This window comes from Scyliorhinus torazame, chromosome 5, assembly GCF_047496885.1.
Source record: "Scyliorhinus torazame isolate Kashiwa2021f chromosome 5, sScyTor2.1, whole genome shotgun sequence".
Classification (NCBI taxonomy): domain Eukaryota; kingdom Metazoa; phylum Chordata; class Chondrichthyes; order Carcharhiniformes; family Scyliorhinidae; genus Scyliorhinus; species Scyliorhinus torazame.
Window position 1 is genome coordinate 295,105,101 of NC_092711.1, and position 26,611 is coordinate 295,131,711.

The 26,611-nt window shown below is 48.0% G+C and overlaps 1 protein-coding gene across 2 annotated transcripts in view; it reads left to right on the plus strand.

The window, feature by feature from the left end:
• Window positions 1–485: 485 nt before the first annotated feature.
• Window positions 486–26,611, plus strand: part of LOC140421223 (cytokine receptor common subunit gamma-like) — a 44,127-nt gene continuing 18,001 nt past the window's right edge. Inside the window, exons 1-5 of one of the 2 annotated variants that reach the window (XM_072505774.1) lie at window positions 486–601; window positions 6,155–6,242; window positions 8,815–8,996; window positions 17,823–17,965; window positions 22,820–22,979. In XM_072505774.1, coding sequence (XP_072361875.1) covers window positions 499–601; window positions 6,155–6,242; window positions 8,815–8,996; window positions 17,823–17,965; window positions 22,820–22,979 — 676 coding nt within the window. In that variant the 5' untranslated portion in view covers window positions 486–498. Of the gene's footprint in view, window positions 602–1,045; window positions 1,155–6,154; window positions 6,243–8,814; window positions 8,997–17,822; window positions 17,966–22,819; window positions 22,980–26,611 lie in introns of those variants that run through there. The other variant, XM_072505775.1, reaches the window with a different exon arrangement.

Below are 26,611 nucleotides of genomic sequence, written 5' to 3' on the forward strand. Positions count from 1 at the left end.
CACGTAGGCACATGTTCTTGTAAAAAAGGGGGATGTCATGATATTCAGGGCACAGAGCTCATTACAAGCCACTCAGACATCCACCATGTGCTGAGTGCCACTACACGATAGAATTAGGAATAGGTCCACAGAATCAAGGGTCATGATCGAACCTCAGTAAACAGTTTACCAGTGTTAATAGATGTTTGAAATAAAACTGCGGTGTACCATTCGCAACCGTGTTGGTTCATCTGTGTAGCAGAGTACCCAACACGTCAGGCAGGTCACCACAACCTTCTCAAGGGGAATTTGGAGTGGGCAATAAATGCTGGCTGAGACAGCGACACTCAAAACCGACGGAGATATGAGAGAAAAACAAATTCCAACTCACGACAACAGAGAGAGAAATTAGCGGAACTAGGGACCGGCCTTGCTGGAACAGCAAAATCATGTGTGACATATAATGAAAGAGGAAGGTGACTGTATATAAAGATTGCATTTAGAAATGCGTGTGTGAAAATGGCTTGGAAATGCTTCCTGAGAATACCAACACTCTTGAAGCAGATTTATCTCTTATGGTTAATTGTATTCAACAGTGGGGAAGCACATACACAATCAAATGGTAAGCAATTTGAAATGTTCCTTTTGCTATTTTATTTTGTTAATCTCCAATCTCCCCCCCCCCCCCACCCCCCCCCCCCACCCCCCCACCCCCCCACCCCCCCCCTCCCCCAACCGCACCATTGGCTGATGACAAAAATGTAATTTGGCGTGAGCAACACACACTCACACACACAGATACACACACACACAGATACACACTCCGGCTATTTGATAACTGACCTGACTGGCAAAGTTTTGATGAAGGATTGTGAATCCCAGAAATATTAACATATCTTTATCTTTTGGTTAATAACCAAATTACAACCTTGCAGCATTTTCTTTCTTCGGTTCTGATTTTCATCATTTACAGTTCCGCTTGTCACCTGAAAAGATAAGCAATAAATTTGTAGCAATCAATATTTTAAATAAAGCTACAGCTCAGAAATGACTGCTGCCGATGATGCTTGACGTGCCCGCTTTAAAATAATGAGCTGAAGAATGTCATAAAAGTAAAAGGTCGTGTAAAATCACAGGCGGTAACTTTTAGGCTCTTATGGCCGAAAAATCTCAAGGTATTGTTTGATTTTCATTCATTATTGTGATCATTGATTCCATTTTATCAGTGCATGATCTCATTGTCTTAAGTAATGAAAACATTTCAGGGCTTTGAAAAAAAAGTAACAGCACCTCAACGTCATGGATTCAGTATTAATTAAAATTTTATAGGATAACAAATTGAGTATTGTGGATCTGGAGTTATAGGTTATCCAATTGCAGGGTCCAGAAGGTTGATGACTAAGATAATAGGAACACGAGAGTGAATTGGAGACTTGATTCGGATGGCTTCTGTCTAAAATATTGGGTGAATGGAAGTAAGCTGCAGGTCGGAATCTAACTGAAGAACTTAGATGATTTATGTATATAATGTTGGGTATCTGGGAGTGAGTATTAGGTTGATGGCGGGGTTTCAACTGCCTCCCTTGACACAGTGGAGCCATTATATATATTACCTTCCAGTGTTCTATCATTCTCTTTGTTAACTGTGGACTCATATTATTGCTGGGTAATGGCAGTCATGTAAGGTTGTTAATAACTCTGACATTATTCTTAGTATTTAATCAGCCAAACATGGCATTATTTCATAGCATCAAATTAAAATATTAGTCACAAATTAACTGCGTAAATCCTATTTGCATCATGTATTATAATGCTTTAAATACTAATGTCTATCCCAGACAAATTGAGCATTATAATATTTTTTAGTGACAGCACAGAGGCAGTGAGAAAAGGGTAAAGGGAGAGAGAAATTGCAGAAATCCTCCACGAATTAGATCAAGTTTATTTTGGTGAATCCAAATTTCCATAAAAATCAGCTTCCTGCAACCCTTCGGTTCACTTCAGCTGGTCCCCAAAGGACTCATCATCACGGAATGTGAAAGGGAGAAGATACTGTGGCTTAAAGTCATATTGTTTACTTCTGATTGTAAATGAATGAAATGAAAATCGCTTATTGTCACAAGTCGGCTTCAAATGAAGTTACTGTGAAAAGCCCCTAGTCGCCACATTCCGGCGCCTGTTCGGGGAGGCTGGTACGGGAATTGAACAGTGCTGCTGGCCTACCTTGGTCTGCTTTCAAAGCCAGCTCTTTAGCCCTGTGCTAAACAGCCCCTGAATGAATTTACTCATAACAGTTTTGTTGAATCGCAGAGCACAGAAAAAGTCAGTTCAGCTCTCCGTGATTGCATTGGCTCTTTTTAGATCTGGATCGAAATTCTGGTGCAACGGAGAATCAGGCATCTGGGGTAAAAACAGGGCGCCGATCCGTTTGCGATATTCTTGCCCATCCCCACGGGCAGCGAAATTGGGGTTCTCACTTGCTCACCAGCAGGGGTATGCAAATGGTCGCAAATGGGTCTTAATGACCCATTTACATCCACTTAGTGGGCCCGACACCATATTCTCCGGGCCCTTGTGATTCTCCAGTCCTCTGGGTCAGGAATCGCGTGGGCATGGAATATTACTGGTATTCCCTGACGTGTTGGAACAAATGGTGGGCCAAGGGGGTAACCCCGTATGGGAGTTTCCCCCAAAGTCCATCAGAGGGCCACCCCCACAATACCAGACCTGCCCAACCCACCCCCACCAGACCGCCCCACATCCTCCCTGAGACCCCCTAAATAAGGAGACCACCAGAGACCCCCTAAATAGGGAAATCCCCCAGAGACCCCTAAATAAAGATACCCCCCCAGAGGTCCCCAAATAGGGACCCCCCCCTCCCCCTCAGAGACACCCTAGATATGAAATACCCCAGACCCCACAGAAAAGAAACACCTATCAGGAAGTCTCCCAGAAAAGAGAAACTGCAGGATGCCCCCCAGAAAAGAGAGGTGCATGCAGGAGTATGGGAGATATGAAGCGGCATGGGTGAGGCATGGGGGCAATGTGTGGTGAGGGCTGAGGTCGTAATAGCCATGACTACAACTGGGCTAATGCCACAGTAAATGGAGGCAGGCCTTCTATCCTGCCAGCCTTGCCATCCACTCACATACATTGCCATCTCGGGCCTGCCTATGCGGGCACTAGGACCAACTCCATCCTGCCCCCATCTCTCCAGAATGAAAATTTGATGGGCTGGGGCCTCTTAACAGTGGTGGGTTTGTGGAGTTTGTATCTGTCTCCTTGATGAATATCTGTTAAGATCCCCGACCACACCCCAACAGTTCTTAGGATACGCGACAAGAAACCCAAGAACTTTAAAAAACATTTAAACTGTGAGGAAAGGATACTCTCCTCCAGCAGTGATTCCACTCATCAATATATTAAAACAAACGTTATTCTTAACACAGGATTAAACACGTTACCATCACAGAAAATATCTTACAATTAACAGTTAATCAATTCGTAACAATAAAAAGAAACATGTTTACTTCCAGCTGATACTTTCTCTATCTCTAATTAAGCAAAACCCACCACAAGTCAAAAGCCACTTATAAATAAAGTGAACAAACACAGGGATACTTGCTCCCCTCTGGATAGAGATTTCTTGGAAGACTCTTTGAAGAGAGAGAGAAATTCTGTCAGGAAACAGAATGAAGATTTGTGTCTGTATCAGACTGCTGCTAAACCTGACAGCCTTTGCAAAAGCTAGTCCTCAGCTCAAAGTTCCCAGCAAAACTAAAAGTAAAAACTGCCCGCTTCAGACCTGGCTCCTCCCATTAATCATAACATATTTATCCCACTAACGGGGTTATGACCATCATACTAAGGCTAACCATAACCCCTCAATTATCTAAACCTCTGGGAACATTATTTCTATTATTAAAATGCCATTCGCCCTATACAGGTAAACAATATACATGGTTGCAATGAATGATGATCTCACTTTTATGACATCATAATTGCATCTTCTACAGCCACAGTGTTGGAAACCTTAACCTAGTTTATTTAATAATATTACTGCAACTTTTGAAATATAAATATAACTGAACTCATGCTTTTAAAACATTACTGCAACAGATATAATATACAAACTGTATACCAATTTCTTACATGCATCACACCTACAATACAAAATGTTAATATTTTCACTGGACACTAGCAGTCCATCTTTCAATCTTTGTCTCAAGCATGAATTGTTTCTGTTTCAATGTGGATACTATCACATTCAAACAGAATTGTGGAGCACAATAATTCTGATGATGTCCCCGCTCTCCTGGCCAACCCCATTACAGTAGTCCTTGGAGGAAACAGGAGTTGTGTCCATGACACCTTTATTTGTATTTTACCCATGGCTCTTCTGAGTTAGGACTCTTTTGCTAAATTTGTCTTCTGTCCCATTGAATAGTGCAGTTTTAAATAGTTGCAGTTCCAAGCACTGACCATGACATTTCTAGCTGGAGGCTGTCGACATTCATTAATAGGAAGACCCAGACTAGAAAATAAAAGTGTTAATGTGAACGTGGCTGTGCCTTGGCATCTAGGGTGCTGCAGGATTCATGACAAAATGCTAATATGATTCCACAGACCCAGAGGCCCTTTGCACAGTGTTGAGTTGCTTCAACCAATTACTGTAATTGAATGGTGAACAGGGGAGACTGTATATGTGTGTGTGTGTTTATGTGTTGTGTGTGGTCAACATATGTGAGCTTGGGTGTTACCTCATAGAATTATACAGCACGGAAGAAGATCATTCAGCCAATCATCCTGGCTCTTTGAAAGGGTTGCCTTATTAATTTCACTCGCCTGCTCTTTCCCTATTATTGTTGGATTTTACTTTTCAAATACATATATATAATACATTCCCCTTTTTAAAGTTATTTTTGAATCTGTTTCATTTCATTTCTATACTTTTCCAAACGAGATTCACTGACAATGTTATCAGCATATTTAAACATGAAAAGATATTATGGGGGGAGCAGGGGGGGGACCTACCGCAGGCCCCAGGCACTGAATCAGGTTGGCCCATTGATTTGCGTGTGAGAGCAAACACAGAGTTGGCACCCGTTGAGAGCCCCCTAGCCCGGCCCGGCCCGACCCACCGGCCCTGATGAGATTCTCACCCAGAGCGGGTGGCACCATGTAAACGGCCATTTACATTCATCTGGATATAATTAGCGAACAGGAAGCCTGATTCACCTGCCTCCTGGGTTGCTCCAGCACCCCCCCCCCCGCCCCCCCCCCCCCCCCCCCCCCCCCCCCCCCCCCCCCCCCCGCAGCCGGGAATCCCGCTAGCACGAATTGTGCAATTCCTGACAAGCGGGGATCTGGCGCCTTGCACTCCGAGGAGGGGCAAGGGGTGAGTACCCTCCCTACACTGAAGGGACTCAGGTCGGCATGGGCGTTCTTTCTAGGGATGGGGGTCATTTTGCAGGTCTTCCCAAATGTAGCCTTGAAAATCATGAAACCATCTCCCAACATGTCAAGGTCCAAGATCTGTGAGAAGATAGTGAAAGTGTTCTTTCTGTAGCCTTAAAACCTTTAAACTCTATCCCAGCCCATCAAGGTCAAAGATCTGTGACATAAAGGTAACGTGGTGGAAATCTTTGAAGTGCTTTTTTCATAGTCAATTTCATTGCCCTTTAACTTTTTAAAGCCTCTGTGCATGCTTTGAAACTTAAATCTTTGAAATACATTGTTTGCCTCTTGATTGACAGATCCAGGCAATTTCAAAGAATGGTTTACAGTTGTTCATTTATAATGCTCTACAGGGGTCCATTAACTCTGAAGCAGCTATTCTAAGCAGCTATTCTTTCTAACCCCAGTTTTTTTTAAAGAGCCTTGGTTCTGAAGAGCTTCCTAGAAAGAGGCGCGGAGAAGCACTCAGAGAGAATCCTTTAAAAATGGCACCCCGATCTCGGAGGAGCTGGACCTGCAGCAGGAACTGGACCGCATTTCCCACCAGGCTCTACACTTCAGATATTTTTTGGGCAGAATTGCGCCCATTGACGCTATTCTTGTCTCCACAGATGCTGCCAGACCTGCTGAGTAATTCCAGCATTTTCTGTTTTTGGTTCAAATTTCTAGTATCCCCAGCATTTTACTTTTGTAACAGTGTGATTTGCTTTACCTCTAGATGTAGATTGCATTGTCTACAATGAGGAATTTATGAAGTGTACATGGAATCACAGTGAAGGGAAACCAAACTACACATTGTATCACTGGTGAGTCTGCTGATCAGGTGGAGTGGTGAGTTTCTTGAATTTGTTCTGAAAGAACTTGATTCAACACAGCAGTAGCTCCCATGAATATCAGTTCACTTTGCAGATCAGCTAATTAAGAAAGTTTTCCGAAATGCTTGACCGGTAAGTACTGGTATCCTGAGCTGTGCGGAGAGCAAAGGTCTCATTCAGTCTACCATCCCTGCTTAGTGTCCAGTGAACTGATCTCGACAGGCGAGAAATAGGATGGGGTGTGCAGATGGGAGGGGTTAGTTCCTGGTAATTACTTATCAAGGTCAAACAAGGCGGAGTCACTGCCCCCACATTCTTCTCCATTTTCCTCGTTGCAATGTTGTACTTTTCCTCCGACAAATGACCCACAGGCGTGGAGATAATCCAGAGAACAAGATGGGAAATTGTTCAACATGGACTGCTTTCAATCCAAAATCAAAACCTCTCCAACCTCAGTCATTGAACTTAAGGGTATAGATGACTTTGGTGTTTGCGCCCACTTGGAAACTGATCTCCAGGCATTATCAGTCCCTTCTCCTAGGCCAAATGAGAAAACAGGTCTTAAAATACTCAGAAAACTAAGGTCCTCTTCCAACCAGTTCCCATAGAAAAAGACACCCTCCCCCCACCCCTCATCGACTAGAGCCTCCTCTCAATGAAGGCAAACATAGATGATGAAATTCATTATTGCCTCCAATGTACCAGTTCGGCCTTCAGGTGAACGGAGGAAAAGAGTATTTGAGAACCAGGATCCCAAATCCAAGATTAAGAACATGGCAGCAAGTCCTGCGCTCTGATAAGCTTCCACGCAGGCACCTCAAAACACTGCGGAAATACCACCAACACCATCTTTGTAAGATCCTCCAGATCCAGTGGCAAGAAATAGGGTCAAACAGCAGCATCTTCTCCTTGGTCAACTTGCCCAGCATCAAGGCACCAATCACTCAAAACCAGCTCTACTGGGTGGGGCATGTAGTTTGTATGATTGACACCAGACACTCAAAGCAATTTCTGCTCTACTGAGAACTCGATCACAGCAGAAGTGCTTTCGGAATGTCCTCAAAGCATCTCTGAAGAGATCAAACATGCCTGCCATTTCAAGGAGACCCTAACTTGTGACCAACTAAAATGGAGAAGACACCCTTTAGAGATGGCACCTGGCACATTGAGATAGCTCATCGGGAACATGCAGAGGTGAAGTTGAAGCATCGAAAGAAGAGCATAAACCTCTAGACAACCCATCTACCCAACCCGCCAAGCACCACATAGTATGCAGATCAAATGTTGGTCTTACCAGCCATTTTGGAGCTCATCAAAGCAGAGTGGGAGCAAGTTATCTTGATCCAGAGGGCCTGCCTAGGAAGGGGGACTTATCAAGTTATCATTTTGTTTAATAAATAAAGATAAGAACCAGCCTACGATCATAACAATAATCACAGGAACAGGAACAGGAGTAGGCCGTAGGTTCCCAGAGGATAAGAAAACACATTAATTCACACATGTAAACACTGTGATCACGGACAAGAATAAATTACAAAAATTCTGTCCATGACAGAAGAATATAACACAAAATTGTCAAGGATCCCTCTGTCAATAACTTTTAGTTTGTATTTTGATGACATTGCAATTTTAATACCGACCCATTTCCAATTGTACGAAGTCTTACAACACCAGGTTAAAGTCCAACCTGGTGTTGTAAGACTTCGTACTGTGCTCACCCCAGTCCAACGCCGGCATCTCCACATCATTTCCAATTGGATAGTGAGAGATGAACTGATAATGACCTTAACGTGTAGGTTTTGATAGAGTAGATGTAGAAAAGATGCTTCCATTCATGGGACAGGCAAATCATTAATATGAGATAGTTACTGATAAATACAATAATAAATTCAAGAGAAATGTATTACCCAGAGAATGACCAGAATATAGAAGTTGCTACTTCCTGGAGTAGTTGAGGTAGATAACATGGGGGTCATCAGCTGAACCTCTCAGCCAAGCAAACTGATAGAAGGTGGAAATATCGACGTACTGTCATTAAGACTAAAAAAGACAAAATATGAATTCCTGATAGTCATTTCAAACATCTAATTTGCAAATTTAAGTTGTCTCATGTGACACTCCATGTGCAAAGGTGTATCACTGCTTGGAATCTTAATGTAAGGCAAAGAATCGCAAAGGACCCATTTTTGGATGGAATGTCTGCTCCCTCAGTTGGGCATATAGGATTCCATGATACTATATTGAAGAGGTTGCAGGTTGCCTCTCCCTGGTGACCTGGCCAATAATTATCCCTCAACCCAAATCTCTAACGATGATCTGGTTGATGAGAGTTTGCTCCGTGATTATTGGTTGTATTTCCAACATTACAACAGTGACTACACTTCAAAGGGTACCTAATTGGCACTCAAGCAATTCCCTGAGACCATGAAAGGCACCCTCTAAATCCAAGTCTGTTTTTCTTTAAATTATTTTCAGAAATATTCAGCTTTCCAATTGATATTGAATTTCAGCTGATAAAACAGGTACAATAAATGAAATAACAATCATTTCTCAATCCTTACAGGTATTCCTCACAGCCAGCAAAGGAATGTGGAAATTACATCCAGCAGAACGGTTATAACGTTGGTTGCAATTTCTCAAAAAGTGAGATTACCCAGTTTCGAGAATTTTTTGTTTACAGAAATGGATCCGGCGAGTCAGGATATGAGTTACCACTGACTCGAAATTTTCAGCTGCAGAACCAAGGTAATAAAAATGAGTAAATCATTCACTGGATTCAACCAGCGATGCCACTGTGCACTGACCCTTGAAATAATATTCACAGTGGGAAGGATGGGGGAGGAAGCAGGGTCATGGCTTTTGGTGAGTGGATTACTTGATTGGGGGTTAGGACAGCAGAGGTGGCAACATGGACCTTGTTATACCAGGTCTCCGCCTCGGTCTCCAGCCTCCACACTGGCGTCATCAGCCAGGATTTCAGCGGGTACACCTTATCCCCCAAGAGCCATCCCGGCATCCTGGGGTGGTCCTCGAAGATGCCGGGAATTTCCGGGTGTCCCAGGATGTAGTTGTCCCAGCTCTCTCCCTGGGAAGCGTGCCCACACATGCACGATCCTGAGGTGGTGATCGCATACGAGTTGAACATTCAGGGAGTGGAACCCTTTCCTGTTAATGAAGGGCACTCCCTGACGTCTCGGTGCGTGCAAGGCGACATGCATGTGATCAACTACCCCCTAGACTTGTGATATCCCAGTGATGGCGAATCATGAAGCCCGGGTGTCTTGGTGGGCTTGGTCCAACTCAAAGTTGATATAGTCAGCTGCCCGGGCATACAGGGCATCCGTGACCTCATGGATACACTTGCGGGCTACACAAGTCCCCACTAGAACCCTGGAACGAACCAATGACATAAAGATTCAGGGCTGCGATGACCTTCCCAGACATTGGGAAGGTGTGTCCTCCTCCATGGGGTGCCAAGTCTATGAGGACGCCGCACTGTCTCTTTGTTGAGACGGAGTCGGCTGCAGCACATGCTGTCTGTCATACCCTCGAAAGACCTCTGCACCTGTACGCCTTGGGCTGTCGCTGCCGTCCCCCTCTGGGTTCCTCCCCGGCCTGATGGGCAGCCGGATCTTCAGGGAGTGCAGCGACCTCCTGCGCATGGAGTCAAAGCTGCTGCGTTCCCCGGTGTCTGCCTGCCTGGGCTGCCGTCAGCACCGCAAGGGCATCCTCTGCAGGATTGACATCACCATCCATTTTGGTATCTGTACGGAATTGGAGGATGGACACCAACAATCAGTTAGGACATGATTGAATGGCGGAGCAGACTCGATGGGCTGAATGGCCTAATCCTGCTTCTATGTTTTATGGTCTTATGGTCTTCCACTCCGGGACCCTCAATTACCCCAAGCTTCACCCTGCCCCTACGTGTTCCGCCTTCTCTCAGGGTGTCATCCACCGAGCCAATTGTGCTAGAAAAGGTCACTCTGCACACTCACCCCCAGCCACAACGGGAGCTCCTAGACCCCAGATCCTGGCCAGAAGCATTAGGGAGACCATCTCTTGATCACAGACTCACTCTATAGTTGCAAAAATATCCCCAATGCTGAAGCCCAGTCCCTGAGTGTTTAATTGTTGGTGGCTGCCTCAATGGTGTTGATGCCAATCGAGTTCAGGCAAAAGTGTTCCGGCTTCAAGGTTTGATCAAAATGCAATGCAATAATCATCGTCTGAGACATGACATGTGTAATCACTAGAAGCCACTTGAGAGCTCTGAAGAGCCCACATAATTAACAAGGTTAATTCCTTATTAGCAATAGTCTTCAGCTGTGAAGCTGCTCACAGTCAGAGGGAGTTTGGCCTTTTGACTAAGATTAAGCATCAGGTCAAGCCAAGAGGAGATGCAATGCCTTTACTTGTCAGCCTGGATCTTGTGTGTATCTCTTGTGGAGACCATGAATTGGCTTCAATTTGAATTTAAATTAGTTTTTGGAGCAAGCAATGAGATGGATTAAGGGTTTGTCCTGTTCACCCTGTGCCTTGGCTCCTCACCGGGTGCAACATGGTGGCTGAATTGAGCCTTACGTCTGCAGTCTGTCTAAGAATCAAGTCCCAATGCCTAGAGTCCAAGATAGAAGGATACACCTGAGAACACCAAAATGACATCCTTTGTAAATGTGACAAAGGTAATTCCTTCTCAACCTGTGCAGCCTTTGACATAATTAACCACACTATCCTCCCCCAACAACTCTTCCTCATTATCCAGATAAGTGCAACTGCACTCACCTGGTTTCATTCTTATCCATCCAGTCACAGCCATTTCCGGCACCTGCGACAGCCAGAGTGCGGTTCACCTTTAAACGGTGCAGGCTGGCTTTAAGAAGTGCCGGCTGTCCCTGCATGAACCTGGGCCCCTTGCTGAGCGTGTATCCATCCACCCAGCACAGGGCTGCATGTCACAATCATGGAGGTGAGCAGGCAGCACAATGATGCTCTTTGCATTATTTCCCCACGGGTGTGGGGTAATCGAGCATTGCAACCCCTGAGCCACTAATGGCTTTTATCGATTGTTACGCCCCTGCTGAGTAGAATTAGGCATCAGAGCATTAAGGGGAAAGGAAAGATGAATGTATGTGGCAGTGAGAGCTTGATCTTTATATTTTAGCAGAAAGCATAGGGCACAATTTACCTTTAGGATTAGCGGGTGCAATAAAGCAAATCAATGCTTTACCTGAGAGATTAGCAGGTACTGTGGAGCAGTGAGAGCTTTACCTTAAAGATTAAAGGTGAAGTAGAGCAGTGAGTACTTTTCCCCTCACTTGTTTGAATTAATGTTGCACTTAAAATAACTCAATCTCCATCGCACGAAAGCTGCTGTGTCATTTTAAAATGCTACATTGCTGGAAAATTGAGCATGTGGTAAAAGAACCTCCAACGTTAAATGAAGGTTATTTCTGTCATGGAAATGGTTTGTTCAAACATACATGCAACATAACGATGACAAAAGAGAATTTAACCTCAATTGGGAAAATGTGTACAATTGTAAAGTGAAGACGTTTATGCTTTGGGTACGGGATGGAAAATTCCTCTCGCTAACAAGTCAGGAGTGGGGGTAATTGCTATTCAGCATTAACTGGTGGAAAACTAAGCACCTCAGCAGCTTGAGTATATCAGAATGTTCTAATGTTATAATACAGAGTATTTATCTACCGCACCCCTTCCTCTGTCACTAATCCCTCGGTGTATTATTCGCCTCTCTTGTCCAAAGTGACATTATCCACCATCCTGTGCTTTTCACTACACTCTTATCCTTGGATTTCAATTCCAGCTCAATTTACCTTAATTTTGGATACTCTTAACATTCCTTTCTTCACTGTATTGGGGAACCAGAGCTGTCTTAGGGATTTTGTTGCAGCTTTTTCCAAGCCCAAATTGTCATAATATACTCCAATATATCATGATGCAGACACACACTGATGGCCACACAGTGGGACCAATCAACATACACAACACCGTAGCCAATCACCAGTGAGAGCACATGCACTATAAAGACAGGGGACATCAGAGTTCCCGCCCATTCACAGCTAGCTAGGAGGACAGAGCTCATAGCCTGCAACACAGACATTTACCATGTGCTGAGTGCATCGACTAGTCAGGACAAGGCAAAGGTCTTTATTTAAAGCTAGTATCGTATTAACCCACAGTCTGTGTATGTTTAAACAGTTAATGGTTTAATGAAATAGTGTTGCACTATTTCACGTGTTGGTGACCTGTATGTGATCCAGAACACCCAATACATCATGATACCAGGAGTGGTGGGATACTGGCACTTCTTAGACCTACCTGCAAGTGATCTGCTTTCCGCCAGCATTCCGTCATCCTGCAACATGGACAACATCAGCCCGCCGTCACCGCTCCGCATCGCCGGCAACCTCGGGGCCAACTGGAAGATTTTCAAACAGTGCTTCCAGCTCTTCTTCGAAGCCACGGACAGGAAGGGCGCCACGGACACCAGGAAGATTGCTCTTCTCCTCTCCAAGGCCGGGGACCATGCCATCCACATTTTCCACTCTCTCACCTTTGCAGATGACGAAGATAAGACGAAGTTCAAGACGGTCCTCAAGTTTGACACTCACTGCACATATGTTTTGGGCGTGTCCGGTATTGGAAGGGAGCGACGGGAGTGATTTCGCGGGTGGTGAAGGCCCGGGTCAAACCAGGCTGGGGATTAGCTCTATTTGGAGTTGCGGAAGAGCCGGGAGTGCAGGAGGCGAAAGAGGCCGACGTTGTGGCCTTTGCGTCCCTAGTAGCCCGGCGCAGGATCCTACTCATGTGGAAGGAGGCGAAACCCCCCGGACTGGAGGCCTGGGTAAATGATATGGCGGGGTTCATTAAACTGGAGCAGATAAAGTTTGCCCTGAGAGGATCGGCTCAAGGGTTCACCAGGCGGTGGCAGCCATTTCTCGAATACCTAGGGGAACGTTAAAGGGAAGGCAGATGACCAGCAGCAGCAACCCAGGGGGGAGGGGGGGGGGGGGTTTAGTTTAGTTTAGGTCAAAGATAAAGGGGTTTTGTTACTTGTGTATTGTTAAAAATTTCTGTATTATTGTTGCGTTTGCTTTGTAAGAGGGGAAAAATTGTTGTTTGGGAAAAAAGTTTCAATAAAACATATTTAAAAAAAAAAAAAAAAGTTTGACACTCACTGCAGCATAGAGGTGAATGAAAGTTTTGAACGCTACGTGTTCCAGCAGCGTTTGCAGGGTAAGGATGAACCTTTCCAATCCTTTCTAACGCACCTCCGCATCCTTGTGCAATCTTGCAGCTACAGGCCCACCTCCGACTCCATGATAGGCGATCAGATCATTTTCGGTGTTCAATCGGACCCCCTACGTCAGCAGCTCCTCAAAGTAAAGCAACTTACCCTAGCGACCGCCATCGAGACCTGTGTCTTACATGAAAACGCCACCAGTCGGTATTCCCATATACAAGTGGCTGAAACGGCGTGGCACGGTCCCCACGAGGCGGAACGGGTCCAAGTGATTGAGCACCTCCAGGGTCTCAGCCTGGATGAGGTCGGCCATTTCGCACACTTTTTGCGGACTCCCGCGCTTGTACGCACCAAACGGGACGGCGACGTTGAGGAACGTAATGCGCACCACGCACAACCGCACCACGCATGCGCAGTGGCACAGCGAACGTGCTGACGTCGCGACGTGCGGCAACTGTGGCCCCGCCCATTTAAAGCGGCAATGCCCTGCAAAATCTCGACAATGCCTACGATGTGGAAGACTTGGCCACTATGCTGCCTGCTGTCGAGCAGCTCAGCCTGCCAACTCATATCGCTTCAGCTAGCCTCGCAGGACCCACGGTCACCGAGTCCGATGCGGACCTCCCACACAGCAATGACACAGAGGACCCGAAGGCGCCTTTTCGAGTCGGTGTCGTAACGAAAAACAGGCTGTCCACGAAGCAAAGACACCAGCCGCTGTCGGTATACAGCATCGATCCAGACGATGAGTGGTGTGCCACCCTGACGGTCAACCGGTCTCAAATACGATTCCGCCTGGACACTGGTGCCTCCGCCAATCTCATGGCATAGGCTGCTTTCCAAAGTCTTCATGTCAAACCAACCATTCTCCCATCGGTCTGCCAGCTATTGGACTACAATGGCAACATCACTCCTGTTACCTGCTCGTGCCAACGTGAAGTGACGCACGTCACAAAAAGCCATCCTTCCTTTCGAGATCGCGGGCTCCTCGAAGGACTCCCTGCTTGGCGCACAGGCATGCAAGCTGCTGAACCTCGTTCAAAGAGTCCACTCTCTCTCTCTCTCTCCTGATGACACATCTACCTTCCAGGACGCTGACTTCAGGGCGCAACTCGACGGCATCATCGACCAGCACCACGACGTCTTCGAAGGCATGGGCACGCTCCCATAAACTTACAAGATCCTACTCAAACAGAACGCCACGCCTGTGGTGCATACACCTCGCAGAGTCCCAGCACCCCTCAAGGACTGCCTCAAGCAGCAGCTGCAGGACCTCCAAGACCAAGGAGTGATCTCCAGAGTTACGGAACCAACCGACTGGGTCAGTTCCATGGTGTGTGTAAAAAAGCCTTCCGGCGAGCTCAGAATTTGTATTGATCCCAAGGATCTGAATCGCAACATCATGAGGGAGCATTATCCAATCCCCAAGCGCGAAGAGATCACATGCGAGATGGCGCGCGCCAAGCTCTTCACCAAACTTGACGCCTCAAAAGGATTCTGGCAAATCCAGCTCGACAAATCCAGCAGAAAACTGTGTACCTTCAACACCTCCTTTGGCAGATATCGTTACAACAGGATGCTGTTTGGGATCATATTGGCTTCAGAAGTGTTCCACAGGATCATGGAACAAATGATGGAAGGCATTGAAGGTGTTTGCGTCTATGTCGACAACATAATCATTTGGTCCACCACCCCGCAGGAGCATGTCAGTCGCCTCCAGCCCGTGTTCAAACGCATACGGGAGCAGGGCCTACGCCTCAACAGAGCCAAATGCTCCTTTGGTCAGACGGAACTCAAGTTCCTAGGGGACCACATCTCCCAGTTGGGTGTGCGGCCGAATGCAGACAAGGTGGCTGCCATCACAGCCATGAAAACGCCAGAGGACAAGAAGGCGGTCCTCCGATTTCTGGGCATGGTCAACTTCCTAGGGAAGTTCATCCCTAACCTCGCCTCTCATACCACAGCTCTCAGGAACCTGGTCAGGAAGACGACAGACTTCCAATGGCTTCCTGCCCATGAGCGCGAATGGAGAGAACTCAAAACCAAACTCACTATGGCCCTGGTATTGGCGTTTTTTGATCCAGTGAAAGAGACAAAAATTGGCGTTTTTTGATCCAGTGAAAGAGACAAAAATTTTGACCGATGCCAGCCAATCTGGCATTGGGGCAGTGCTCCTGCAACGCGATGAGGCCTCATCATGGGCCCCCGTTGCATATTCATCACGCGCCATGACCCCCACGGAACAGCGCTACGCGGAGATAGAAAAGGAGTGCCTGGGCCTATTGACCGGTGTCATCACGTTTCATGGTTATGTGTATGGCCTTCCCCAATTCACCGTCGAGAACAACCATCACCCGCTGGTCAATATAATACAAAAAGACTTGAACGACATGACGCCGCGCCTGCAGCGCATTCTGCTCAAGCTCTGGCGATACGACTTCCAGCTGGTATACACCCCGGGCAAAGACCTAATCATTGCCGACGCTCTCTCCAGGGCAGTCAACACTCCGTGTGACCCAGCGGGATTCGTCTGCCAAGTTGACGCCCATGTGGCCTTCGTGGCCTCCAATTTACCTGTCACGGATGAACGCCTCTTCCAAATTCGCCACGAGACAGCGGCTGACCCCCTGCTACAGCATGTCATGCACCACCAAACAGATGGGTGGCTCAAGGGCCAATGCCCGCAGTTCTACAACATCAGAGACGATCTGGCGGTAGTCGATGGTATTCTCCTGAAACTGGACAGCATTGTCATCACGCACAGCATGCGCCAGCTCGTCTTGGAACAGCTACAGAAGGGCAATCTTGGCGTGGAGAAGTGCCGCCGACGGGCCCGAAAGGCAGTGTACTGGCCCAGCGTTTCCAGCCGGCCCAACCACGTGAGACCCTACAGCCCCATGAGTTGGTCACGTGCCCTTGGTCCAAGGTCGTCATCGACCTGTTCCACGTGCTGGGCAGGGACAATGTTCTGATTGTCGACTATTTTTCTAACTACCCGGAGGTGGTACGTTTACACAACATCACATCGTCTGCAGTCATCAGTGCCTGTAAGGACACTTTTGCTCGACACGGCATCCCACTCACTGTGATGTCGGACAATGGCCCCTGCTTCGCAAGCCAGGAATGGTCCAACTTTGCCAGGAGGTACAACTTTGTGCATGTGACATCCAGCCCCCTGTACCCCCAATCCAACGGCAAAGCGGAGAAAGGCGTCCACATAGTAAAACGGCTCCTCTGCAAGGCTGCCGACGCTGGGTCCGATTTCTACCTCGCCCTGCTGGCCTATCGCTCGGCCCCACAGTCCACTGGCCTGTCGCCAGCCCAGCTGCTCATGGGTCGCACCCTGAGGACGACGGTGCCGTCCATTCACGTCCCAGACCTCTACCACGTTCCGGTCCTTCAATGAATGCAACTGTCGCGTGCACAGCACAAGGGGGCTCATGACTCCCATGCAGCTGATCTCCCTGCTCTGGCTCCAGATGACAATGTCCGCATCCATCTTCCGGATGGTGGCTGGTCTGCAACCGCTGTGGTTCTTCGGCAGGTGGCTCCCCGCTCGTTCATGGTTCATCTACCGGATGGCTCCATTTGGCACCGTAATTGACGCACCCTTCGTCTCGTTCCACGCTCGCTATGTGATCCTCCACTGTCGCCTCGCCCTCCTGCTGACCCTGCCATGGACTATGCAGAAATCCCTGTCACTCTGCATCCTCCTCACTCTGACGCAGTCAAGCCCGCTCCTCAGCCGGCGGCTCCCGACCCACCCTTGAGGCGGTCAACCAGAATTCGTCGCCCACCTCTGAGACTTAATTTGTGAACTTTATGGACTTATGGACATGATCTGTTCTGTTCTTCTGTTTAATCGTTCAAGTGGTTTGTATATCGTGTTCATCTCGTTATTCTTGTGACACACTGTTTTTCTGCACCAGGCACCTTCCATGTGTAAAAAGCTTAGTTTTTATGTACATATGCAAGAAAAATTGCTTTCATTTTTAATAGATTTACCATTAAAATATGATGCTGATGTTCCTCAAAACATGATTGTACATTTGTGGCATATTGCTTACCATTCAGCTTTATTACAGTCATTAACAAAGATCAAATGGTTCATTTCACAATTTTTCAAACATTCTATTGGTTGTTTGATGCATCATCAATGGCAACTTAACATGCAAAAAGAATCCACAGCGAGCTTTATTGTACTAGTGGTATGCAGATAATTCCCTTCATTGTGTCAGTTTGGTCGAAATGCTCGACATGATCTTCTCTAAATACAGGGCAACAACTCAATTTATACCTTTCAGTGAAACTATTTCCTCCTGAAGACCTGACACTGAATATGACGGACAGGAACGAGCTCATTTTGAGCTGGGACGCACCAGAGAATTCACTGAAATGTCGAATGTATGAGGTCAAGTACCAGAGCAATAAGGATAAAGGCTGGCAGGTACAGTGTGACAACAAAGCTTTTCTGTTTTTAAAATAATTTAGAGTACCCAATTAATGTTTTCCAATTTGGGGGCAATTTAGAGTGGCCACTCCACCTAACCTGCACATCTTTGGTTTCTGGGGATGAAACCCACGCAAACACGGGGAGAATGTACAAACTCCACACGGACAGTGACCCAAAATCTGGGACCTCGGGGTCATGAGGCAGAAATGCTAACCACTGCGCCACCGTGCTGCCCTAGCTTTTCCCTTATAAACTGTGAATAGGAACTAACTTTTAGAAACTGAATTGTGCATATTATTATCTTGTCACTGGGAATTGGGATGAAGATCTATCCTTTGCTCACTGGCTTGGATCAGTCAGCTCTTGTAGGTTTCACCAGACTGAAGGCAAATATTTGGCATAAAGATTACTATAAAATTCTGAGGTTCAGCATGATGACTGCTTGGGGCTGTTAGCTGGAGGAAGGTAGGATGACATGTTCATATACCTGGGGCTTGATGCCTTCTTTAACTGGCTTGCAAAAAAATCAGTAGTTACTGTCCATCAGGAGTAGCAAAGGAGTTATTAGTTTTCATGGAACAGATGAGGGGGATTGACCCGTGGAGTTTAGGATAAGGAGTTTTCTTTGTTTCCCCCATGTCCAATGGGTCTATTCCCTGATTGACTTCATTTTGGTGGGTGGGTCTCTTCTACCCAGGGTGAGGGGATGGGGTCCTCGACGATTGTTATTCATGAGGGTTATTCATGAAGGCCCCGCCTTCTCAACCTTGCCCCTCGCCTAAGGTGTGGTGATCCTCAGGTTAAACCACCACCAGTCAGCTCTCCCCCCTCAAAGGGGAAAGCAGCCTATGGTCATCTGGGACTATGCTGACTTTGCCTTTACCATTACACGGCGATCGTTATCTTGGATCATGCACCGCATTTTGTGGACTTGATGGTGGAGTGGGCCGCTCTCAGCGACCCCTGTGGAGGGCATTGCTCATGGATAAGAGATTTTGTGAGCGTATATCCTCCACCATTGGGGAGTATGTTGAGCTTAACAAGAATGACACCACCTCGCCTTCCACGCTCTGGGAAGCCCTGAAGGCGGTCATTAGGGGGGAGATAATCTCTTACAAGGCACATGGGGATAAATCTGGAAGGTTAGAGAAGCAGAGGTTGGTGGACTCCATTCTCGAGTGGATCGTCAGTACTTGATTGCCCCAACACCTGAGTTGTTGGCAGGTAGGAAGAAATTACAGATGGAATTCAAGTTGTCAACGGCAAGACTGTGAACCAGCTGCGACGCACTAGGGGGACCTTTTTATGAATATGATGAGAAGGCCAGCTGTCTGTTCGCACACCAGCTGAGATGACAGGCTGCCTCCCGGGAGACCGTGCAGATCAGGGACTCGGAGCAGGTTGGTTTTTGCCCCGGAGAAGGTTAATGAGGTGTTTGAGGCCTTCTACCGAGAGCAGTGTAAGTCAGAGCCCCCAGATAAGAGATCATCAATGATGCAGTTTTTGGATGGTTTGACCTTCCCGGGGGAGGAGCAGGAGAGAAGGCAGGAGTTGAAGGGTTGAAAGGGCCAGAGGCGGTGATGAACTGTATTAGGTTAATGCAAATGTAAAACACCGGGCCAGGAAAGATCCCTATCGGATTTTTGTGGGACAGTTGATCCAACGTCTGTTGGATATGTTGAATGATTCCGTGTCCCAAGGGTGGTGTTGCCGGCCACGTTGGCGCAAGCATTGATTTTCTTGATCCTGAAGAAGGACAAGGATCCAACGGAATGTGGGTCGTATCGACCTCTTTAGTTGTTTGACGCTATGTTGTTGGCTCAGGGGTTGGCAACACATTTGGAGCCTTGGCTTCCTGGGCTGATTTCGGAGGAGCAGACTGGTTTAGTTAAGGATCGGCAGTTGTGGGCCAACATTCGGAGATTGTTAAATGTTGTGTTGTCGCCCTCCTTGGGGCCTGATCCAGAGGTGATTTTAGTAGATGCCGTGAAAGTGTCTGATAGGGTTGAGTGGGAATACCTCTTTGAAATCCTTGGAAGGTTTGGTTTGGGGCCAAAATGTCTACCATGGATTAAGCTTTTGTTTAGGGCACCCACCGCGAGTGTGCCTGAGCTTGGGTTATTTTCAACTGAATAAGGGGTGTCCATTGCCCCTGCTTTTGTTTACCTTAGCAGTTGAACCATTAGCCATTGCATTGAGGTCGTCCACCAAATGGAGTGGATAAAGCATGGGGGGAGGGAGCATAGCACGTCCTTAAATGCGGATGATTTGATAATAATCGCTTATTGTCACAAGTAGGCTTCAATGAAGTTACTGTGAAAAGCCCCTAGTCGCCACATTCCGGCGCCTGTTCAGGGAGGCCGGTACAGGAATTGAACCCGCGCTGCTGGCATTGTTCTCCATTGTTCTGTATTACAAGCCAGCTATTTAGCCCACTGTGCTAAACCAGCTCTTGTATACCATGGACCCACTCTCCAATGTGGAGGGGATAATACAGCTGCTCAGAAGTTTTGGCTCCTTCTCTGGGTACAAGCTGACTCAGGGCAAAAGTGAATATTTTCCGTTGAATCACCGGAGGAGGGGAGCTGATCTGGGGGATTGTGTTGTTTCACCCAGCCAGGACTGGCTTCCGTTATCTGGGAATCCGGGTGGCCCATGATTGGGCCTCGCTCCACAAACGTAACTTTGCTAGCCTGGTGGATGGGGTGAAGGCTGACTTGAAAAGGTGAAACGCCCTCCCTCTGACCTTAGCAGGAAGGGTACAGACGGTGAAGATTAATATTCTCCCGAGGTTTTTGTTTTTGTTCCAGTGTCTCCCAGTCTTTCTTCCCAAAGCTTTCTTTTGCAGGGTCAATAAATTGATATCTACTTTTGTTTGGACTGGTAATACTCTATGGGTTCAAAGGTCATTTCTGCCAAGGGCTAGGCAGTTGGGGGGGGTTGGTACTGCCTAATCTGTTATGTTACAATTGGGCGTCAAATATTGATAAGGCACGGGGCGTGGATCAGGATTCTATATGGGGGTAAATGGAGGAGGGTTCATGCATAGGATCAAATCTGAAGACCCTGGTTATTGCCACACTCACTTTTTCCCTTGCTAGATTCTCATCGAGCCTGGTTTTGATAGCCACTTTGAGGATTTGGACTCAGTTTAGACAGCATTTTAAACTGGGCTTCATGTTTCTGTTCGCTTCGGTACTTTCTTGAAGGTAGGTTTGCTGGTTTGGATGAATATTAGAGACGTTCCAGCTCCCAAGTGTGAACGTATTCAGGTACTTGCAACTTTGCAACTTTCTACACAAGGAGTTTCCTTCATTTCTATCAAGGTGCCTGGGTGGCACTGCAAAGCTGACAGGAGCACTGCCAGGGTAGTGGTGCCTGGGTAGCGATGCCAAGGGTCAGGGCCTGAGGGGTGCCAAGCCCACGAAAGGAGGGTGGAGAAGGGGAATGAAGGGGGGGGCTGCAGGGCACATTTGAAGGGACCACCGGAAGGTTGGGATGAGGGTGAAGGGTGTGAAGGCCTGAAAATGGGAGGCACTTGGTGACCCCATAGCAGGAATCATTTTGGGGGGGGGGGGGAAGGGGCAGTGCCTATGTGTGTGAGGGTGACATTGCCCATGGGTGGGGGATTTGGGGACCCATAAGCCCGCTCAGAGATCAGGGCACCCTTTCCAAATGGTGGCCCGATCTCTGAGGAGCCGGTCTGGCCAGCAGTTTCGGCTCACAGTGATAAAAACATGTGGGCTTGACCAGGAGAAACTCCTCAAGGCCCAAACAAGTGACTAAGTGCAGTGAGGAACTCGCTGACAGAGCCGGGGTGAAACCCCCAGCAAAACCTGTTGGATCGCGCCTGGCATATTTATTCACGCTCTCTATTTCTTGTGCTATAATCCTGAAACACTGCTAAAAGAATATCCCCAATCCCATGAGCAGTAATTTTGTTGCATCTTATCAAATGAATTTTGAAAATCCAAATATACTACAGCCGCTCATTCCTCCTTATCCATTCTACTAATTACATTCTTCCATCGTAACAGTTTGTTAGTTGTAAAGAAAGGGATAAAATATGGATCAAGATGAATTACTTACTCATCACCATATTTTAAACAATCTTGGAGACTTCGGGCCTGATCTTTCGGCTTCGCCGCGCCTGACTCGGGACACGCGAGGCCAGTAAATCACACAAGAGGCCTCCCGCGAGATTTACCATCCTCGTCATGTCTCGCAAGATCTAATGAGATCTGGATCCCGTCCATTGAGGTCAGGACCCAGATTTGCGTATTCAAGTGAGCAGTTAGTTTCACTTGAATAAGTGTGCGCAGGATCCACATAACGCCCAGGATAAAATGGCCTCGCCTTGGAGACCCCGAGAGGGTGCCGTTTAGTACTGGTTTCCTCAAAGGTGAACCAGGCTAACAATTAGAGGGGGGGGGGGGCTTCCAGGTGATTGGGGACCCCTGGATGGTTGGGTTCCGGACAGGGTGGGACAGGTACCCCAGCACCCCAATGCCACCTGGGAACCTTGACATTGTCAGCCTGGCACCTTGGCAGTGCCACCTGGGCATCCTGGCAGTGTCACCCTGGTACTGCCCTGGCAGTGTCACCCTGGTACTGCCCTGGCAGTGCCAGGGTGCCTAGGTTGCACTGCCAGACTGGCAGGGGCACTGCCAGGGTGCCAGGCTGACAGTACCAAGATGCCCAGGTGGCATCATGCCAATACCGGGGATCTGGCCCGTTCTGCCCGTGCTATTGTTTACAATACCATGCTATTGTTTACCTCCATCATGAGATTTTAATATTCTCATACATTAATATTATCTGCTACTTTTTCTTGGTTTGTTCACAAAGGTACATACAATTAATTCGCAAAGAAAGTATGGTTTGCCAAGTACGGATCCAAAAAAACGTTATACATTTCAAGTCCGAAGTAAGATCAACGAGTATTGTGGCACAACTGTTCTCTGGAGTGAATGGAGCTCACCTGTTCAGTGGGGGGAAAATTACACAGGTAAATAAAATGTTTTTGTTGAATACTCATGGAATCTTCCAGCATGGAAGAAGAGCATACAGTCTGTAATGGTTCTTTCATAGAGCTATTCACATTTGGGCAGCACTGTAGCATAGTGGTTAGCACAATTGCTTCACAGCTCCAGGGTCCCAGGTTCGATTCCCGGCTTGGGTCACTGTCTGTGCGGACTCTGCACATTCTCCCCGTGTGCGTGTGGGTTTCCTCCGGGTGCTCTGGTTTCCTCCCACAGCCCAAAGATGTGCGGGTTAGGTGGATTGGCCATGCTAAATTGCGCTTCGTGTCCAAAATTGCCCTTAGTGTTGGGTGGGGTTACTGGGTTATGGGGATAGGGTGGAGGTGTGGGCTTGGGTAGGGTGCTCTTTCAAAGAGCCGGTGCAGACTCGATGGACTGAATGGCCTCCTTCTGCACTGTAAATTCTATTTGGGCCTATAAACGTGCTCCTTTTCCATAGCCCTTCAATTTTCTCCCTTCAAGAATTTATTCAATTTCCTTTTGAAAGTTACCACAGAGCTTGCTTTCGCCAGCCTTTTCGGCAGATTGTGACAACTAACTGCGTCTCCTCAACTCTGACTCTTTGGCAAATTACTTTAATTCTTTATCCACTGGTTCATGCCCCCTCTGCCAGGGGAACCGTTTTCTCCCATTATATTCTATCAAAACCCTTCTTGATTTGGTACACCTCAATTAAATATCTCCTTCACCTGTTCTGTTCTAAGGAGGAAAAGCCCAATTTGTCTACCTATGTATCTGTAATTTCCTGATCCATGGTAGCATTATAGTAAGCCTCCTCCGCAGTCCCCCCCCCCCCCCCCTCCCTCCTCCTCATTGGCATTTGATCACAGTACTCCAGCTGAGACCTGCTCAGTGACCTATAAAAGTTGAGCATATCTTTCTTGCTATCATTCTTGCCCCAGGACCTGAGGTGAGAGGGGTCCACTAAAAATAGAGAAGAGTTCCATCCCCTGGACACAGAAAGGGAAGATGGGGCAAGAGCTGAACTCACCCACACGTGGCAGATAGCGCACGATGGGCTTCATAATGCTAATTATAGGAGGCCGTCCTGTATTTTCCAGTTAGCCTTCAGGCTCCTGAAAGCATCGGAAGAATAGGTTAACTGCCTTGAAGCAGCTTTCCGGTGGGAGATCGGACGAACACTGCTCCATGATGGTTAGCGGCACTCCTTTCCTGCCTGGATGATGTAGGAAAGGCCAGCCTACAGAGGGACTCCCCCCTCCCCCTCCCCTCCCCTCCTCCCGTCCCGCCAATCTCTCTCCACCCTCCCCCACAGCCAACACGGAGACTGGACTGCAAAGGCCATTTCTAAATTTAATTTTTGAAACACCATTTTGAATCACCCTTGCCTTCATATCCCTCCCATCACCGCCTGCCGCTGCTTTCAGACTGGAAAGCTGCTGACCGATTGTTGGTTTTGAGAGCCCACGCACTGTCCTCCCGCTGTCCTTAATTGTCCTCTCTGAGGTAAATTACATCGAGTGACTGTTGCCCACACAGTGCGAGCTTCTGGGGCAGAATCCTGTTGAGGCTCCGGGAGTTTGTAGAGGTGGGGAGGGGGGGGGGGGGTGTCTCACCTGCTGGCTGGAGAGCTGATGAGAAACTTGCGCTGCCTCTTTTCAGGAAGGCCCAGCAGTCAGTGGCAGGTCTTCCCCTGGATTCATGATGCAGAACTCTCGCCTAACAAGAGCTGCTGGCCAATCAAAAAGGTCAGTAGCTCTTGTGCACATCATTGCCACTGAATAGGCAGTGGCTGCTGCTGGAGTCCCTTAATTGGCTACTTTGAGGGCCTCAATTGAGTGCCTCTATTGAGGGCCCCAATGGCAGTAGGGTGGGATAGTCAATCCTGGGCCTTCCCATTCAGGTGGTGATTCTGGAGGAGTTTCAAGGGCTACCGAGTTCCAGTAGGCCACCCTCCTACCTCAGTACATGCCCTTCCAACCTCTAAGCTTGCCACCAGGGAGAGCACGATTCCACCCCTGGCTTACTTACCAGAGGTTGACCTGGGGAGGATTACCAGAGGTTGACCTGGGGAGGATTGCTAGGTTGGCCAAACTGCCTGAGTGACACTCTCTGCCCATAGTCAGCATCTGCACCTCCACCTCTGCAGACCGGGGACAGATGACCCTTCTTTGATCTGTATTCAGAGTTTGTGGGGGCTCTTTTGTCCCAAAGGAGACTGGGCCAGAACCACCCGAGGTCGCATCACGATTAGATGTGAAAGCCTATCTAAAGGTTCTTCCAAATCAGACCAATCAGAGCATTGTCAAATCGTATGTGGTAATAGAAGGATAATCGAAGTGTGGCCTGAGAGGACTCATTTTCCAAATTCCAACATGTCCGGAGGCCCTCGCACACCAATGCCTCGGGAATCTACCTTACCTGAGGTAGTTAAGATACAGAATAGTGGCACCTGCTGCAGGGGCATTTGTGAATAGGGTTCGCACATGAAGCAACAGGAATGGCCTTTACATCATCTGGCTGGAGCCATTTGCAGGTATCCTGGGTGGGATTCTCTCAGCCTGGAGCCGGGCCGGAGAAGCCCCGCGACCAGCGCAGATCGCGCCACGCCGCCCCGACACCGGGACGCGATTCTCCGCTCACCGGCGTGGTTGGCGCGTGGTCGCCCCCGCCGATTCTCAGCCCGGAATGGGCCGTCGTAAAAAACCCGAGTCCTGCCGGCTCTGTTCACACCTGGTCTCAGCTGGCGGGACCTCGACGTGGAAGGGTCCAGGGGCGGCCTGTGGGGTGGGGTGGTGGGTCAGACCCGGGGGGGGGGGGGGGGTCAGACCCCGGGGGGGCCTCCGATTTGGCCTGGCCTGCAATCGGGGCCCACCAATCAGGGGGCCGGCCTCTCTGGCTGGGGGCCTCCTTTCTTCCGCGCCGGCCCCTGTAGCCCTGCACCATGTTGCGTTGGGGCAGGCGCAGAGAAGGGAGTCACTGCGCATGCGCGCGTTGGCGGACCCAACGGCACCCAGTTCACGCCAGGATCAGCAGCTGGAGCGGCGTGGATCGCTCCAGTGCCATGCTGGCCCCCTGTGCCAGAATTGCTGATCCTGAGGCCGTGTTGACGCCGTCGAGAAACGCGACAGCGTTTAGACATAGACCCCTGTTTAGTCATAGAGTCATCACCTTTTACAGCTCAGAAAGGGGCCCTTCGGCCCCTCGTGGTTCATTTCAGCTGTATATTTGTTCAGCCTATTTACGTAGCTAACTATTTTGTGGGTTCACCTTGCTGAGCACACCAAAAAAAACCCACAAAATGTTAACAAGGCCATTCCCCTCCCGTCCGTCAAAACAAATGCAAGGAAGAACTGGATTCTGGACTCTATAAAGCTGCTAAAACATTTTCAGTGCTTAACGAAAGAATGCTGCTTTCTCTATCACTTTAGCTGGCAGAACTCCTGCCATGATGCCAAGGCAAAAAGGGTCCAGAACGGTCCCTGGTTCTATTCCTGGTCTGCATTGAGTTAGTTGATCTCAGCCAGGGGCTAAAGCTATCCCTCTGGGTTACGACAATGAAGAGATTCACCCTCCTGATGGAAAATGGATGAACGTGGGCAGTGGGTTGACTGTTAAGCAGATAATTAAATTGTTC